The sequence below is a fragment of the Sparus aurata genome, chromosome 1, assembly GCF_900880675.1.
Source record: "Sparus aurata chromosome 1, fSpaAur1.1, whole genome shotgun sequence".
NCBI lineage: Eukaryota > Metazoa > Chordata > Actinopteri > Spariformes > Sparidae > Sparus > Sparus aurata.
This window is the reverse complement of record NC_044187.1, coordinates 18,638,443-18,656,888: the sequence shown is the minus strand read 5'-3', so window position 1 is coordinate 18,656,888 and position 18,446 is coordinate 18,638,443. Positions and strand designations below refer to the sequence as shown.

General features: G+C 44.5%; 1 protein-coding gene across 4 annotated transcripts in view; it reads left to right on the top strand.

Moving 5' to 3' along the window:
* Positions 1-565: 565 nt before the first annotated feature.
* The window catches only part of ndst3 (N-deacetylase/N-sulfotransferase (heparan glucosaminyl) 3), a 46,117-nt gene continuing 28,236 nt past the window's right edge, over positions 566-18,446 (top strand). For 2 of the 4 annotated variants that reach the window (XM_030429004.1, XM_030429011.1), the window contains exons 1-4: positions 567-1,013; positions 2,663-3,944; positions 14,544-14,631; positions 16,467-16,621. In XM_030429004.1, the coding sequence (XP_030284864.1) occupies positions 2,946-3,944; positions 14,544-14,631; positions 16,467-16,621 (1,242 nt within the window). In that variant the 5' untranslated portion in view covers positions 567-1,013; positions 2,663-2,945. Of the gene's footprint in view, positions 1,014-2,430; positions 2,523-2,662; positions 3,945-14,543; positions 14,632-16,466; positions 16,622-18,446 lie in introns of all 4 variants that reach the window. The other 2 variants (XM_030428998.1, XM_030428987.1) reach the window with 2 other exon arrangements.

The following is an 18,446-nucleotide window of genomic DNA, read 5'->3' as shown; positions in this document are numbered from 1 at the left end:
ATACACTGTGTGATTGACAAGCAGCGCGCCCGGTTGATTGACACCCTCCAGGAGCGGTCCTAATGGGGGCTGATTCACATGCGGGAGCAACACGCCTGATCCCAGAGTGAATATCACAAAAAATGTCTCGCACTTACCGTGCGTGATTGATACCATTCTTAATTAGGTGAAAATGCTTCTTTCTTTCCCTTTTTCTCTTTCTCTTTCACACCAGCTCAGTGGAAGAGTTCCTCCTCACTTCTCCCACTTCCTTTTTTTTTTTTTTCCTTTTTTTTTTCCTTCTGTATCCTTACAACTTGTGCAAGGAGCGAGAGAGAAGCAGCAAGGCGCGCCATTAACTTGCACCGGTGCGTATCCGTGTGTGACATCCCTCATCCGACTAACACCAACTAACGGGCCGTGAGCTTTTACCGGGCCCGTGATCGCTGATGCCCGAGTAAAAAAACAAGAAGGCTGCTCTTGTCAATCAAACGGGGCCCCCCCTCCCCTCCTCTCCATCCCCCCCCCTCTCTCCCCTCCCTCTCTCTCTCTCTCTCTCTCTCTCTCCCTCGCTCGATCGCCTCCACTTGTGTAGGCGCTCTTAAAGCAGAGCGTTTACGCGCGGCAGCCAGTCGTTAACGGGCAAGCCGCTCCTCCGTCTCCACTCCTCGCTGCCTACATTCTCCGTCTTAAAGAGTAAAGAGATTAGGAGAGGAGGGGAGAGGGCAGCGGGGGAGAGGAAGAGAAAGAGGAGTGTAATGAAAGGGGGAAGAAGGAGGAGGAGGATAGCGGATCATTCCGGCTGCCCGCATCTGCCGCTCTAGTGGAGGGCTTTATAGGGAGACAGGAGATGGCACAACGCTTCGGCATCCGAAACACACGGGAGTGGTGCGCCACAGAGAGCGGAGCCCCGGACCCACCCGAAGCAGCGGCATCGGCAGCAGCAGCAGCGGCAGCGGCGGCGGCGGCATCGCACTCAGCGCTCTCCCGTCACATCTCTTCCCCGCACGGCAGCGCCTCAGCCTCGGTGATAGGTAAGTGGGGGAGCCGGCGCTCGTTCTCAACGCAAACTTCAGCGGCGCGGAGCGGGATGGGGGAAACTCTGAGGGATGACCCACCGTTAGTTTGACTTCATCTCTCAGCCTGTTAGTAACGATCAGGGACGTTTGTGCTTTTTGGCGAACAGATTTATAACCAAATTTCCTCCAGTCTTTTAACGTTTGTGTTCAGTTGAGTGGCTTAAACAACGTTGGGTGCTTTTCTTTTCGCGGTTATACCCAACGATCAGGCCGATGTCGAGACCTAAATGCGAGAGAAATGACACAGGTTTGATTTTAAACTTGAGTCCATCTCGGGTTGACAAGCGGGATTTCGCGTCATGGAGCATTTCACGCGTGAGGAGCGACGTGCAGGCGCAGTATCTTTAGGGTGCTGCATGATTTAGAGCACAGCTGGGAGTTTTAGTTATTAGAATAACGGGGGAAAACTTCCATGTGAGTTGTCTTGCGTTAATCCAATTCCAGCGCCCTCCTGTGGCTCCCAGCAGCGAGACGCGAGCACACCTTTTCTAACAGGTTAAACCAGCACTCACCTATGAAGTTGTAACTTATTTAAGATCAGCCTCGACCGAGCACATCTAAGACTGGGGCACATGTTTGAGGTCCAATACATTCCTTAGTCATTTAAGTGCAATTCAAGTACTATTTTCCTCTCCGTGTTGCCTATATATACATCTGTTCTAGTTCTTTTCCTTCTTCTTGTCCCTTTTCTGGTATCATATTTAAGGAATGTGACTGGACTCCCTCCTCTATGACCTTCTCCTCGATGCGTTTCTCTAAAGGCGAAGAAATGAGAAGAGAAGGGATGGTGGGGGGGGGGGGACGTGAGGAAAGACTATTGATATTCAAACAGAGGGACAGAAGGAGAGAAAGAGGGGGTGTGGAAAAAGAGAGAGAGGGGGAGAGAGAGAGAGAGAGAAAAGAGAGAGAAAGAGATGCTGTGGGATCTTTTCTTCTCCCTGGCTCCCGGCACATACATTAAGATGCTAATCCTGGTCTTTTTTGTCTCTTTCTATAATTCATTACATTTTGTTCCTCTCTCTGCTCCTGTTCTCCGACTCTCTCTTTCTCGCACTTCTTTTTCCCTCTCGCTCTCCATTTTTTTCCCTTCTGCACTGTCACGGGCTCCCCCCCCCCCAGATTAGAGGCTCCTGGCGAACGGATTCCAACTCTAATTTTTTGGTATTGCAGATGATTAGGTTCAGAAATAGGACAGAAGTGCACAGAATTTGGCGCAATTAGAGGAATTCTCCGTAGAGCTTTACGGGACTGATTAGTTAGAGCTGCCATCCCACCTCCCCACATCGCCGTGCTTGCACACAACCAGCTGTTGTTTATTTGTGAGGATCGACTTTTGCTTCTTGTGGTGTCACTTTGTGTGTGTGTGTGCCAGAGGTTGGATAAGCCCTACGGATGCAAGTTGTTTTCAATCAGCTCTGTAGTTACCAGCTGTGCCCTCACGCTCCCCAGGGTGGCACAACCTAGGTACACACACACAAACACACCCACACATACACACACACCCGCGAGCGTGCACACACAGAGAACTAATGCATACTATTCAACCTTGCCCAAAAAAAAAAATTCACTCTCTCTTCTTTTCTCCTTGTCCCCTTTCTCTGCAGGCATTAATCATAGCTCGCTCCGTCTCTGCATGTGATTCCTCTGTGTGGATTGGAAGGGGAGTACCTCGACTGCGTTTCCTCAATGAAGATCTTTGTTCCCCAACATCCGGCACAGCTCCACTCTCCACCTGCCATGGTGACATGACACACCCCTGAGTGGCTTTGCTCCTTTTTCACGCACACACAGACAATCTCTCGGACTCCCTGAAACTTCCGGGCACTCTTCTAGACTGAGCGGTCTAAAAAAAGACTACGCTACGCGTGACAACTCCTCGCTTTCGAGATGACGGTGGCCGTGCGATTTCGTCGCCACCTGCGGAGGCTCCTGCTCCTCTTGGCCTCCTGCTGCCTCCTCTCCCTGCTCCTCTCTGCCTACTTCCTGTTTACGAACTCCTCCCCTTCTATGCAGCTTGGACAATCCCCCGAACCCGCCTGCGCCCAGCCTCTCTCCATGTCCCCATACCATCAGCTTCCATACCCATACCCTCCAAACCCCCCTCACACACACGTCCACACCGACCCAGTGGTGCTGGTGCTGGTGGAGTCCCAGTACTCCCAGCTGGGTCAGGACATTGTGGCTATATTGGAGTCAGCACACTTTCAGTTTCGCATGGAGATCGCCTCAGGGAAAGGCGACCTTCCACCATTGACAGAGAAAGGCCGCGGCCGATATTCCCTTATCATTTATGAGAACTTGTTAAAGTATGCACATGCAGACACATGGAACAGACAGCTGTTGCATCAATACTGCACTGAGTTCAGAGTGGGCATCATTGGTTTCTTCCGCTCCACAGAGAACTCCCCACCGCTTCTCAAACTCCGAGGCCTCCCTCTAGTGCTCAGAACCAACCAGGCGCTTTGGGACTGCTGCGTCGTCTCCAGCTCGCCTCTCCTCCACCTGACCAAGCCCGGCACAGATCGTGGAGCTTTACCTGGGGAGGACTGGACCTCCTTCTCCTCCAATCATTCCACCTACCACGCCGTGCTGCATGCACGGGCCAAGGAGGGAGCAGGGGCAGGCAGCGGCGATAATCCAGGGCCTGGGTTTAGTTTGGGCCTCCAGGCCACTGTGGTGCAGGACATGGGGCTCTATGATGGGGTGAGGAGGGTGCTGTTTGGACAGGGACTGGGCTACTGGCTCCACAGACTCATCCTGGTGGACGCCATCTCATACCTCACAGACAGGAAGCTTACATTGGGTCTGGACCGACACATTCTGGTGGATATAGATGACATTTTCGTGGGGAAGGAAGGGACACGCATGAACGCCAAGGATGTGAAGGTATTGGGGGTGATGGGCGTGTGATAATGTGCAGTGGGACAGAAAGGATGAATTCATGTTGGGTCAGCGGTGTTGGATTAGATTTTTATTTCAGCCATGAACTTATAGTAGCAGTAGTTAATGGCATTGCAGTAGTGAAAATAAGGAATGTTTGTTGAGATTTCAGCTTGGGCACGGGTGCACCGAGGGGGTACTCTGGAGGGCTCATGCATGTCTGTGTGTGTTGGGCACCAAGTGCATATGTGTTGGGGTACATTGAGAGGGTATTTATCTCAAATGGAGGTTTAGCCAGAAGCAAAGAGGCCATTTAAGGGAACAAAGACGTGGAGTGAAAGAGAGAGAGGAGAGATGAGAGAGAGAAAGAGCGGCAGTGAATGAGCCTGTGAAAAGATGAATGGCACTTATTCCTCTTTTCCCACGTTCCTCCTCTGAGGGGAACTAAAGGAGAGTCAGCCATGCAGCCCGCCTCTCAAGACAGCTATTGTTTCAACACACATGCTTGCATGAGCAAACACACACACGCATGCACACGTATACCGAGGCGTGCACCTCCACAGACACACACTGGAGTGCATAAAAAACACTTCTTCTGTGGGAATTTAATATGTTTCAAAAGACAGACAAAGCACCTCAGGTTCAGTGAAGTTTGGAGGAGTTTTGTTTGAAGTTGCTGGTCACAATCTCCCACTGCGACCTCACAAAAAAAAAAAATAAATGAATGTGTTTGGTGGGAGTGTGTGCATGTGTGTGTGGAGCTGAGGCCCTAAAACAGGTGAAATTTATGCTGATCTGCGGTGATGTGCATGAGCTAAACCCAGAAGCGTCTGTCCCGTATCACTGCAGCCACAGGATATACATGATAGGGAAGTGTGTGTGTGTGTGTGCACAGAAGTGTGTGTTTGTGTGGGGTTGTTTTTCTGAATCAGTACTCTAGATTAGAATGTCACTTTCCGTCAATGGCTGACACCTGTCCCGTCAGGCGGTGGGAAAAAAAAAAGCAGCCACCTGTCTGTGGCTGGAACATGGGGACGAGATGAGAGGAATGGGGAGACTGAGAAACAGGAGGGCAGTGGGTGGTGAAGTGGAGAGGAATTTCACCCTTGAATATAAAAAAAGATGCTTGTAACCAAAAGGGATAAAAGAGTGCGGATCCACACACACACACACACACACACACACACACACACACACACACAGCAGTGCGCGCACACATTCACAAAACGAGCACACAAGCGCTATCTAGTTCGAGTTTTCATTTTAAGTCTGCCTGACTCTTCAGCTTTGTAGCATAAATATACATGAGGATGAACCAGTGCCATAACAGAAGGACAGGGAGATGGGGATGGAGGAAGAGGTGGAGTGTGGGAGATGGAGAGATAGAGAGAGAGGGTTGCCATTTAAAAACAGTCCTTCCACATTTCCTCTCTCTCCTCTCTCGCGGCGAGGAAGAGCTGAGGAAAAAAGAAGGAGAAGGGTCGGGGAGCAAGGGGAAGGTGGAGCTACGGCAGCTAACTTTTGCGATTTGAGAGAAACAAAATGCTGTGGGGAAATGGGGAAGCAGAGGAGGGGAGGTGGAGGAGTAGGGATATGGTGATTTGTAGCAGCCCTCCCCTCAGAGCAGGACAGCCTCAGGTAGAGTTGTCAGATTACAGCTCTGGGCTTATTTTCACTGACAAGTGTGTGCGTGTGTGTGTGTGTGTGTGTACGTCCATAATCGTGTGTCATCAAGCCAATTTATTATACTGTTCTCTTCTCCGAATTTAAAATACGTCTTTGATCTGTAAATGGGTAGTTTTCAGATGGAAGTATTTCCCTTCTTAGCAAGTGTCATTGAAAAGCTGGCGAAAGGATGAGTCATATTAGACCACCATGTGTGAAATATACATCCAGCTCTGGTTGAAGGTGACAGCTTAAAAGATCTCTCCTTATATAAAGAAAAATATGAATGCTTGTGGAATCCAAGGAATTATTTAATCATGAAAGGAACGTGTTAGCACACATTTCTAAGCTGAGGTAGTGTAAAATACACCTGATGATCGCTTTATAGAGGAAAATAAATAAACTGTCTTATAGAGCTGCAACAATAATCAATTAGTTGTTAACTATTATATTGATCACAAACTATTTTGATGAGTTTTAAGAAGGAAAAACTTCTTCTTTACTTTTCTTTGACAATAAACAAAACATTAGATGACGTGCTCCTGTCTTTTTAAGATTCCCCCCTCCCAAATACACAGTCTGCTCTGATTGGTCAGCTCACTCATGCCTGACCCGGCCCCATTAACAACAACAGAGCAACTGCATTATAACAATTCTTACGTGCCAAATTTCTCATTCCGCATTACGCAAACATGTGACATGGTGACGTAGTGTGATGTCACAAAGTCACAAAATTAAAGTAAGGAATACTAACAAGGTGTTTCAGGAACAGTGTTTTGTGTGGGAGAGAGGAGCTTCTGATCAGGCCGCCTTTGTTCTTTTTAACTTGCAAGGCTTTTTACGTGCACAATAAACCTATATATTTAAAAAAAAAAAAAAAGAGAGAGAGCATAGTAAGTCTCCTTTCAAGGAACTTGGGGCAGGATAAAGAAATAAGACTCAATAGAGACACGACGGCCGTTGCAGCCGTTAGGGTAACTGCAGCCATCAGCCAAGCCGGCACGGGAGTGCGCATGAACTCTTCACAGCAGTGCAGCTGATGCTGTGACACTGTTATTTCTTTACTCGCTGTTCACGTGACTGTTTACTGCAAGACCTCCATGCATGCCTCCGTGGAATGACCTTCTTATTGGGGGACAAAAATATCACCTCTGATAGGCAATTGCTGTGTGTAGCTAATGGCTAATGTTACTACACAGACACAAACAAAGCGTTAGCCTGTTGCTACAGCCAGCTGCTAATGCCACCTCCCGGATAAGAGGTTGGGCTTTCGGTCCGATATGTAAAGGTACATATTTCTAACTATTCGGTTTCAGACCATGAAAAATGAGCAGTCTGTAACCATTCAGTGTTACACAGCAGTGGACTAAGTTACATGTTTGCAGCTAATGCTACTTTGCACGTTAGGTCACTCCGAGTCCTCGGTGATCTCATATGATTTTCAAATGAAGCTCTAAACATGACCTGTAATGTTTTCTTACCTGGTTACTAGAAAATGAGCCATGTCAGCATCTGTTTTCAGTCCCAATTCAAGTTGAAACTGCCTCCATGAGTTGAAAGCGTATCCAATGTTTATTCGGGTGCCAGCCCGGCTTTGGTCGTAATTTCGTTTCCACTCACGACATGCCGCTGATAAAACCTTTGTTTTCTTCTTAGTATGACTTTTTAGTGGACTTTGTGTGGTTGGCCGTTTTCTGGCCGTAGCAGAATCCATTACTTCCCAAACACTAGTTTGGGTCCACCGCACTTGTCTTCTTCCTGTATCCGAGTCAAAAGCCGTCGAGGACGCGCATTCAGCGTCCTCTGACGTCACTTCCGCAGGACTGTGTGGGAAGTCACAAATTGCAGTACATTCTGCAGCACACAGCCTGTTCAAAGCAATGGAGAGATACATGGGTGGGCTCATTCTTTTTGGTTTTGAACACTTCATCACCCATTAGCATTAAAAAAACTTAAAATGCATGTTTATTTTTTCACAAATCCTGCCCCATGTCCCTTTAATCGATGATAGAGTAATCGTTTGTTGCTGCCCTAGCAGAGAACAATCTACATCTGAGCATGTTACGCACTCTGTGATTTCATCCCTACACACCCAATGCTAATTTATTCCCATACTCTGGCACTGAAAATGATTTTTCAATAACCAAATGTCAGACACAAGACACCACAGCACACATGGTGATGAATGATTATGACTGACACACAAGTTATGCCAAAGTGTAAATCCTCCCTCATCCCTGTGGTGCTCCAGAGATGACTTACATGTAACACAGCAGCAACGTATGTAACAGGATGTGTTGTCGACCAATTAGTAGGGCAAGGCATTTGGAGTGCCAGTGTTAGAAATCCCTTCCTACCTCTGTGAAGCCAACATTCAGTCTCCTGTTCTCCCTGCCAGAAGACGAAGGGAGAGGAGTGAGACGGAGAGAGAGAGAGAGCGAGAGAGAAGGAGAGAGGCCAATTAAAATGCCTCCCTCCTTCTCTCTGCACTCTTCATTAGTCTCACCCCACGAGTTCATCTGGTGACAAACAATACCTACACCCCCTCCTGTCTGCGCACACACTCACACACACTCACACACACAGCTGTATTTCCTCTATTAAAATGATTCACAGGGAGGCACCCCGCCGATGACATTTCTCAAAATGAGGGATGATGCCAGTCAAAAACTCCCATCAATGATTTTGCGCGTGCCACCGCCACTTGTGTCCTTTAATTCAGGCGTGTAGGATTTCTCTTAGCTTGGAGTGAGGGAGGTGTCCGTTCTCATCCTCGGATCCCTCTTTATCCTCCTCCTCTTCCTTCTCCACTCACCTTCCCCCGCACCCTACCCCTTCCTCGCCCGATTCATTGATCACTATCTCCGGCCTATTTGTATTCCCCCCGCTAAACCTCTCTCTTCAACTCGTTCTCACTCTTTACCTCCCCAAGGTGCTCTCTGACACCGTGTCACTGAAAGGACCCTACATGTGTGAACACACATAATGTACAAACCAAGTAGAAACACACACTCTCTTTTTGCATTTAGGTGATCTGGCTAGATATTTGGCATTTTTATGTAATCAAATAAAAGTAAAAGCTCAGTAATAGCATTGAATCGTTCTGTGGAGCTGCTATGTGCAAATTCTCACCATATTTATGTGGAAACAATCATTATGTCAGAGGAAATTCCCTCTAGTGACAGTCTGCCTCTTGTAGCCCTGAAAAGGAATAATTGGCTAAAAAAGATTAAAACATGTGTTTCCAGAGACTCCATGGGGCTGTTTTTTTGTGCGCTTTCATTGCTTTGTTTAATTTGGCAAGGCAAATAAGCCATAAAATGTCATTTAGCCTTTGTGAGGGAACTGAAAGCTTGTTTTAACATGTTTTACAGCTAGAAAGATTGTAATTCTACATATTACCGAGAAATGTGTGATTACAGGGTCGGAGCATTTGAAATAGAGAAAATAAAGTGTTTCTTTGTGTCCTTGCGATCACTTTTGGTCTGGCAATGACCTGAAATTGAAAACAAGACAACAAAAAATGGACTCACAGAAAACGGGCAATGTTCAGAAGATTTTTGGCTTAGCAGCCTGGAAAGTTATTGTGCAGTACTACTTAGAGTTAATCTTTAGGCCTAATTAAGTATGATGCATTTTTGCCACTTAAGTCAATGGAACCGAGCTCATCCCATATCCGTTTATTGCTTTGCCAAATTACATAAGTAATGAAGAAAAGACATAAACAGTGGAGGAAAGATTTGGAAACCAGTGGAGAGAGACGGGGAAACTGGAGAAAAAGGAGACTGCTTTTAGTCTTAAAGAGGCAAACAAATCTGTTTTTTTAATCTCTCATTTCAGACATGTCACCCATAAGGAACCTGAGGTGTCGGTCTTTAATGGTTTCTAAAATGACAAAGTTGTAGGTGAGAGAAGGAGAAAGGGAGATGACATATAAGATGACAGAGAGGAGCAGGATATTGCTTCCAGCATAATGCTTCCCGACATCTGCTCACATTCACCCCTTTCTGATCTGGACAAGTGAAATTATCACGGTCGGCCCTGCAGGGAAGGAGAAGTTTGACAGAAAGAGGAGCGGCTGTTACATGTTTATGTATCAAGGGAGGTACATTTTTGGTTTATGCCATAAAAAAGACGAGAAAAAAAAAATCAGCAATCGTGTCAAAGTAATGAATGCTCCTGTCAACAGTAAAATTGTCTTAATAACTTTTTTTTCGTGTTTAATTAACAGTTTTTTTTTCTTTATCCGCGCTCTTGTTTTTACTCCAAATGTGCTCTGAGAGCGTGGCTGTGTGCCATGCATTTTCTTCCACCAAATGAGGCAGGTTTTTGCGGTCACAGCAATCACTGAAACTCAAAATCCTTGAGGGGCTGCCAAATAGAATTTAGTGTAAGTGCAGCGATGCCAAAGCAATCACAAGTACCTTGGATCCGTAAATGCAACTGAATAGATGATTTTGTAAAACGCTCCAGTATAAAGAGCTACACAGACTCGGATCTGACAAGCGAGAATGGAAGCGAGGCGGCGAAGGGGGAAGAGTAAGCAAAAGGAAGACTGGCGTTAACTGGTAAAAGACTCATCCTGCTCATCAAATAGAGATGCCTGACCCAGTTAAATCCGCTGGTCTAGTGTTTCACATCACATGCACAGCTACACACACACGTAGGCACAATTCACGGGCGCTCGCGTAGATGAATCGAGAACTTCGACCCGCCTCCATGCAAAGAATTAAACCCCCCTAAATGTGCCTAATTGTCTTGTTCCCCTCGACCCGCCTTTCAATCTGCTTGCAAAACAAGTGGTTTCATAATTACTTTTGTTACTTTTGATCTCCCAGCCAGGCTTTACGGCCGTGGAAAAAAGAAAGAAAGAAAAGAAACGGTGCAAAGACGAGAATGACAGAATGGGGATATGGTAGAGAGGTGGTTGGTGTAAAGGGTTTGTGAAAGGCAGTGAATGCCAGCTGTCCAGATGCCTGTCTCCCATCTGTTTGAACCCCAACATCTCGCTGGCACCTCTTCCAGAGCCCCCCCACCCCCCGCATACATGCGAGAACACACAAACACACACATTTCCGCTGTCGCTCTCACGTACACAGCAACAAACTGGCATTGCTTCTGACACCAGCAGTGTTAGGCAGCTGTGGGATTGGGCACGGAAACCAGGGCTATCGCTAACCGCTAATCACAGTGTGTGTGTTTACCTTCATCAATAGGATTGTCAAGATCTCTATAGTCCCACCTCCTGCTAATCCAAATCCCCCCCTTCTTTTTTCTTATGAAGTATCTCTTATGGCACGTTTTTTAAAATCATCTCCAGCTTTGAGCTCAGTATCCAGTGGACAGATTGGCTCCATATTGCTCAAAGCCCTCCATTCTCCCAGATCTGCTGCCGTTACCCACGGAAAAGCAGCAGGAGGGGAGTACATTGTCCCCACCAGAGCCGGAGTTAGGATTTTTTTTTTTTTCAAACGCTCTGTGTGTTACTGACCGAGAAGTGTGCTCCTTTTATTTTATAGCTGGGCATAGTTGGTACCCACAGTTCTGCCTCCTTGTGATGATATGCAGTTGTCGGTAGGTCCCAATTCACTCAACACTTTGCGTTTACTTTTAGGTATGAAAAAACATCCTGTTACCATTGCTGTGGCATCCTGATGTGGTTGTTTGGAATATTTCACCAATAATACACAGACTTTTACTGCCTGTGGCGCAAGACTGGCAGAATGACCTTATCTCTGCTGCCTGGCGAACGTCTGGATAGGACAAGCAGGAAGATTAGGCTCTCAGTGAAGAAGTGAAGAGAGAAATGTCCGTAAATGTGTGCTGTTATTCCCCAATGGATATATAGAGAATGTCTTGCGATGCCCTCTAACACCACGGTATGACCCATGAGTACTCAGTAGTCATCACTTCGTTGTTACATTACTTCGCAGTACTCGGGCTCCATATAAACACCTGGCAAAGAACTTAAAGATTATTCTGTGGTAAATTCCGCTGCGTAACGTGTTTCCAGGACCAAAGTTTACCTTGGTCACAACCGTACACACAGACTCACTCGAGGTGAAAACATCAGCAACCGATGCCGTCCCGACTAGTGACAATAGCGCATATCATTCATCTCTCTGACAGCCAGCTTTTCCTATCATGTATGAAATCCTGATTTCTGACATGTTGTCCGACCCTGTCCAGAAAAAAAAACAAGCTAATTTTAATTCAAGCACAACATCCACCTATATGGTAGTACAGTAATTATCACAGAGTAAAGCTTTTTCAAGACCGAAGGCCGACAAAATCAGGAAAAACACTCCCGCACGCCGCCAGCTTCACTTACAATTAAGTTTAATGACGTCGTTAAACTTAATTGCAAGTGTAGTGGACAGTGTGCGGGAGTCTTTTTCCTGAGTACAATACGAATCGAAAGGATGCAAACGAGGATACAAAGAAAAATAAACTCCTAAACTTAATGATGCAGAATGTAGACTATGAAAGCCTGTACCAGTGGAGATACATTGTTGTTGAAGAGACAATGGATAAAGTTTGATAAAGTCACCCAAAACTCTGAACTGAGTTACATCAAGAAAAGTTTAGAATATTTTGAAACTTAATATTTGGAAAAAAAATAAAAAAAAATAAGTAAAGCCACTGTTTACTCCCAAATACCCAGAGAACTTCATATGAAAATAGAACTGGTAAAAAAAATCTGAATAAAATGTTAATAGAAATGTTAAATCCAGTTTTTTGAATTTTTGCAATGGTTAACTTGCTAGAAGTGTCCTCTTCATTGTTTCCCCCAGGATTATAGTTGTCCCTCAAACTTAAATATAACCAGTTATCTGTAGACAGTGAACTGACAAGTTTATCTATTTAATGCAGCTTACGTTACATAAGACGTCTTTTCAGTGGTTTGTAAATCACTTTGCTGTTGTGAAACTTGCCTGAGAAAGCAGATCTATCACAGTGAGCAATTTGTAGCCCGTGAAAGTTTCATAATCAGCGCTGCGGTTGCGAACGGGGAGTGTTTTGAGACTCTCCTTGTTAGTGTGAGATTTTGGCTGCTGAACAAAAAAAAAAAAAACTTCTTAAATGTCAGAAATGGCCAAGATAAACGTTAATGTTTGCCTTTTTTGGTGTCCTGGATTTGTCAGCGCAAGAGTCAATTAGCGGGCCTGCGATGACGGAGCAGCCCTGAATGCAGCACCGTAGCATTACTGTCCAGTGACGACTTAACTTCCCCCCCTGAGAAAAAAATCAAGGCGACAAAATGTCCGCTGTGATAGTAAAACATGCAGGAGCACCTGTATGGTCATTAGTGGCTCTTACACATCAGAAAAGTGTCCTGCGTGGCTCTTTTGTTTTTCCGCTACGGATGTTAGCTAGCAGAATACAGATGAGATGTTTAAACTAATTTACTGCACGCTTGGACACACACCTACGCCGACCCTCACAGATAGCAACACACACGTTAATAATGCATTTTGACCAAGTGCATCGGGGAGTTTATATTGAGTTACAATGCAAAGCGCCGAGCTACAAACTTAATTTAATTCTTAAATCTTTGCATCCACACACATCTGCCTGTGTGCGAGCACGCGCGCGTGAGTGTGTAGAGGAGATGTAGAGGATGTCATAACAGAGGAGACAGGGGATCAGATTAGGGAGCTGTGCACATCTGTCAGCATGCAGCCATCTTCAACAGCATTAGATTAGAGCTAATGAAGACACTCTGTGCATGTGTCTGTATATTTGTTAACTTGGGACACACACACACACACACACACACACACACACACACACTCATACACAGAGGAGTAGTGAGGGTGAAGAGAAACTGCCTGGAGCTGATTCCTTGCTCTGACATCAGCTGCTCAGGTCTCGTAAATCAGGCGGGGTTCCTGGGGATCGATTAAAAGCAGCATGACAAAGATTGGTAATAGAGATGTGGCTCGTAGCACAGCACAAACACTCAGACTGACTGAAATATACAGAGAATTATAAGACTTTCGTACACAAACAAAATATTTTTTGTAGGCGAGAAGTGCAGCGGTGGCAAGAAGATAGGATGGGAGAGTGCGAGAGAAAGAGCAAGGGGGGAGAGAGCGATCTTTCCTCCGTGCTGCTTCAGCCTTCCTTTCAAATTAGAGCAGCCCCGTCTCCCGAGAATGTGACATTTTCACGGCGCAGGCGAGGGGAGAGATGGAGGTTCAGAGAAGGGTGGGGTGGAGGTGGTGGAAGACAAATGGGGAAGGGGGGAGCAGGTGGGCGACTGCAGGTTCTCAGAAGCAGGAAGATGGAAGAATAGAAGGGAGAGTCAGGAAGAAAGGGGGTGAAGGAGGGAGGGAGGAAGGGAGAGAGGAAGGGAGGATGCAGGGTTTCACTTGGTAATGTTAGGGATGGATGGAGAGAATGATGAGTAGGGAGGAGTGTGTGCAGGGGTTATTAGTCCACCCTCCAGAGGCTACTAATGCACTGACCTTCATTAACTCGCATTACTGTCGGTGTGTGTGACTGTGTGCACGAGAGTGCAACTCTCTTTAGTTAACACTCATTACAGAGTCTTTGTTTAAAGGCCAGTAAACTAATGAAGTCATTAAATAAGTGGAGAAAATCCCGATTCAAGTATTGAAACCAGAGGCCGAGGTAACTTTAAGGACGGGAACAGCCACTGGATCGCGTGTACGGAGGACTGACGGCGCCAAAATCAAAATAAAACAAAGAATTTAATGATAAATAAAACAAGCCTTTCACTTTTGTTTTTCTTTTTAATGTTCATGTTCAAAATTAAATATATCAATCACATTTAAAAAAAATCAAAAATTAATAAACTAATATATAAAACGTGAAAGAAAATAAATAGTTAATAGAGGCATATTCAAATATTGACATCTCTATATGTCACATTTTCTACATTTATTAATGGCTCCATTTATTTTCTATCTCCAGGCTCTCCTCGATACTCAGAGGCAGCTGCGTTCTCAAATCTCTAACTTCACCTTCAACCTGGGCTTCTCTGGAAAGTTCTACCACACAGGTGAGTTCTGTTTACATACTTTATATAACGTGTTAGTGTCAGACGTTGACATTAGGCATAAGACACATTACATGTATAAAAATATACTGTACAAAAAGGTGTTTGGTATGGATTGATTCATGCATTAAATACTTCCATTCATTTCAGTGGATTCGACTCAAAATGTCAGCAGGTTAAGGTCTTTCGATAAATAAGCTTTCCTTTGGTTTCCATTCAAGTTTATCGTGTAAGATTTGTTTTCATTTTATCTTTCATTTCCACTTTTAATACCGAAACATCTTTTTTCCTCAAATATTATGCGCAGCCCTCGTGGCGCTACAACATTCTCATGTATCTGTTGGTCTTATGATGAAGGATGGAGGATGAAACAGATTTTTAAATGGAGATGTTCACATGAAAATTTGTTGGCACAATCCATCAATTGAAAAATGTATTTGGATGCTATCCAGTGTTAGTTTGAGAAGCTTATTAAAAGAAGCTTATAAATAGTATTATATGGAAGTTGAAATTTCTTTCTCTAATACTAAGTAGTAAAGTCTTACGATATGTCGGCTGCTGATATTTTCGGTGGATGTTGGCGTATCATATATCCGTATCGGCCTATATGTGACCCAATATACGCAAAAAAAATTTGGGAGTAGTTTTAATTATTAATTCCCAGCAAAGTTTAATGTTTCAGTACACTGATATTATTTTAGACAATGCACGTTCAAGTTTAACTGAAATATATGATATGATACATATCTTTGTACATATCTCTGTCACAACTGACATTTGAGGGAACATTGCAAAAAATCTGTCTCTCAGCCAGTATGCTGATATACTTCTTAATATTGGCATCAGCCTCAAAAATCGAGTCTTTGTTGGGCCCTAAATCGTTAAGAAGTGATGTATATTATATAGTTATTATTTATTTGAAACAAGCCACTGAAACGGCACTAGAACAAAATGTGTCACAGTTCACTGAGAATCAATTGCTTTTTAGTACTGTTGCATGTCTGAACATACAATACATGCTGACTCTTCACAGCTTGATATCAGATAATTATCTTGATCAGCGAGGTCGTGTATTTCTGTCAAATAAAGGTAATGTTAAGATGGACGCAAAGCGAGAAATGATTTGATTTAGATTTGGTCATTACAATCAACTCAAGGCGTCTTTATTTACCGTAACAAGCATGTATGTGAATAAACTACGTCAACCCTGAAAAACAAAACCTTTAACGAAGGGATGGTCTCAGAGGAACCAATCAAATCCACACAGTTGCTATGGCTTGTGCTGAGATTATGTGATAATTCATCATAAAACAATCTTTTTTTTTTTTGTTCTCTCATATGATCTCCAGATTTAGAGTTATGCAGTAGTATTGATAAAGCATATTTGCGAGGCTCTGACATATTGCTGCGCATCCAAAGCTCCGTTGCGGCTGCAAGGACAGATTTTATTGATTTTCTAGTTAAAGTGTCTAAATCTGCAGCAAGAGAACAAAGGAGGAGGATAGTCTGGAGAAGAAAAAACTGAGGTGAGACTGAACACCTAATTATAATTAGGAGGACTCTGACAAAGAACAGAACATATTACCATAGCATCTGTTATTTCTATGGTTTCTCTTTTCATCACCATGGTATCTGGCTGCCACCTTATTTAGCAGCACAACTTAAAAACAAGCCAGTTGCTTGGTGATATACTCTCACCTTACACCGGAGAGAAGTTGTGTACAGCAACACCTTTTTTCATCTGCTCTCAATCTGCATTCGGCGTGCATTTATTCATCTCCTTTCTCTCCTTTTGCCCTTGCGTATGTGTGCGTGTGTGTGGGTGTGTGTGTTTGCAGGCACTGTAGAGGAGGATGAAGGAGACGATTTGCTGTTGAAGTATGTGGATGAGTTCTGGTGGTTCCCCCACATGTGGAGCCACATGCAGCCTCACCTCTTCCACAACGAGTCCTCACTGCTGGAGCAGATGGTCCTCAACAAGGAGTTTGCACTGGTGAGAAGCACATGCACACACACACACACACACACACACACACACACACACACACACACACACACACATGTACACACACACACACACACACACACATGCACTCACACACGTTTCCCGCAGCTGTCTATTCCGTTGTTGCCTTCGTCTTCTGCGCGTCCTTTTAATCACGCTCGCTTCCCATGATTGTGTTTTCTTCAAGGACGTCTGCTGCTGTTAGTAATTGTTATTTCCCCGCCACAGCAGATTAAAGACGTGATGTTTACAGGTAAATTTGCTGGAACTGTTTTAGAGAAAAAAATGACATACATTGTATGTGTTTTGGGACAGCTGCTTGGATTATGACATTACTACTCCAAAGGACACGGACACGAGAATCTGGGTTTCACATCCTGTCTCATGTGTTGTTCGGTTTAAAAAGTGTCATCCCATTTTTACACCAAAATTAACCCTTACATTAAGGTTTTTTTTTCTCAATGCGGGTAAGCCTGCTAAAAATAGGCCGTGACTCACTTCCTCCTTGCATTGCCTGTCGACGAGTTTGCCTCTCTGTTTTTTTAATTTTGTTTTTGTTTTCCTGGTGTGTCACATTCAGTGTCACAAATGGACCAGAAAACGGGGAACGCTAGAAAGCAGGATGGAGGCCAGTGCCAGTGATACGGTGGTTTTGACGTCAGTGTCTTATTCAGACTCAATGCCAGACGAATGATGTTCAAGCACTGCTTTAGCGTGAATAAAATAAATCGACCTAAAGATTATTGGCCCAATATTGGTACATTCATAAATAATATATGATGTATATCGAAATTAAATAGAGACAAAATATGAAGCCAAATTGCTTCAATTGGCTCGTCTTTACAAGCAGAGCATCTACACACAATGATACAGTAGGTTGCAGAGCCAAGCGTGTGAATGCTTTTTACAGTTTCAGAGGAATACATCACACTTGTGTACACACAAGCATCCTATTAGGGATGTGCAATACAGAAAAGGATCTTATTTTTAAATGGAAAAATGGAAAATTATACGTTATCTTATCTGTGTCGCCCATGAGAAGCAGGTTATTATCAGAATATCGGTATGATATGATCCTGTCCACCGGATGTTTTAGTTCCGATCGGAGCTGGAGCAGATAAATACCCATTAATATACTCCGTCATTTGACCCTGGACCGACTGCAGATTTGTCCAGTTTGAAAGGGATCTTAGCTTCCCCACAAAGCCCTGCAGGGAGAAAAACATGAAAGATATTGAAGGTGTATGTTCTGCAGATGTGTGCAAAAATAAATATGCCCTTGTTTTGTTGATAAAAAAAACACAATTACACATCCTGCGGAACATATTTGTAAAATGCAAATGAAGTCGCATGTGAACACATTTTTAAGAGAAAGAGTCGTTCTTCCGTCTTCAGCAATAAGAACGCTTTTGGAGGGAGTTTACTGTCAGGTGCTAATTATCTAAAGCAAAACAAACAAACCGCTAATATCGCAGTTAGGGACTGGTGCACTTTTGATGGGCGCACCTGAGCCCTGTTTAATGTCTCCTGTTTAATCTGAAGTCCACAAGGCGCTTTTGTTGCTCTGCTCTGCTCTGCCTTGTTTTTCCTCTGCTTTGTAGTATGTGTGTGTATGTGTGTGTGTGAGTGGAGATCAGAGATGATTTGTATAACCGCACAGGAGTGTCGTGTGTTGGCACATACAACACAGTGAGGGGGGGGGTGGGGGCTGGTTCATGTTGTTGAAGGTGAACGTGATCATAAAGTCTGATCCCTAACCTCTATTGTACACACACACATGCGTACTCCACTCTCTCATCCCCTGACTGCTGAT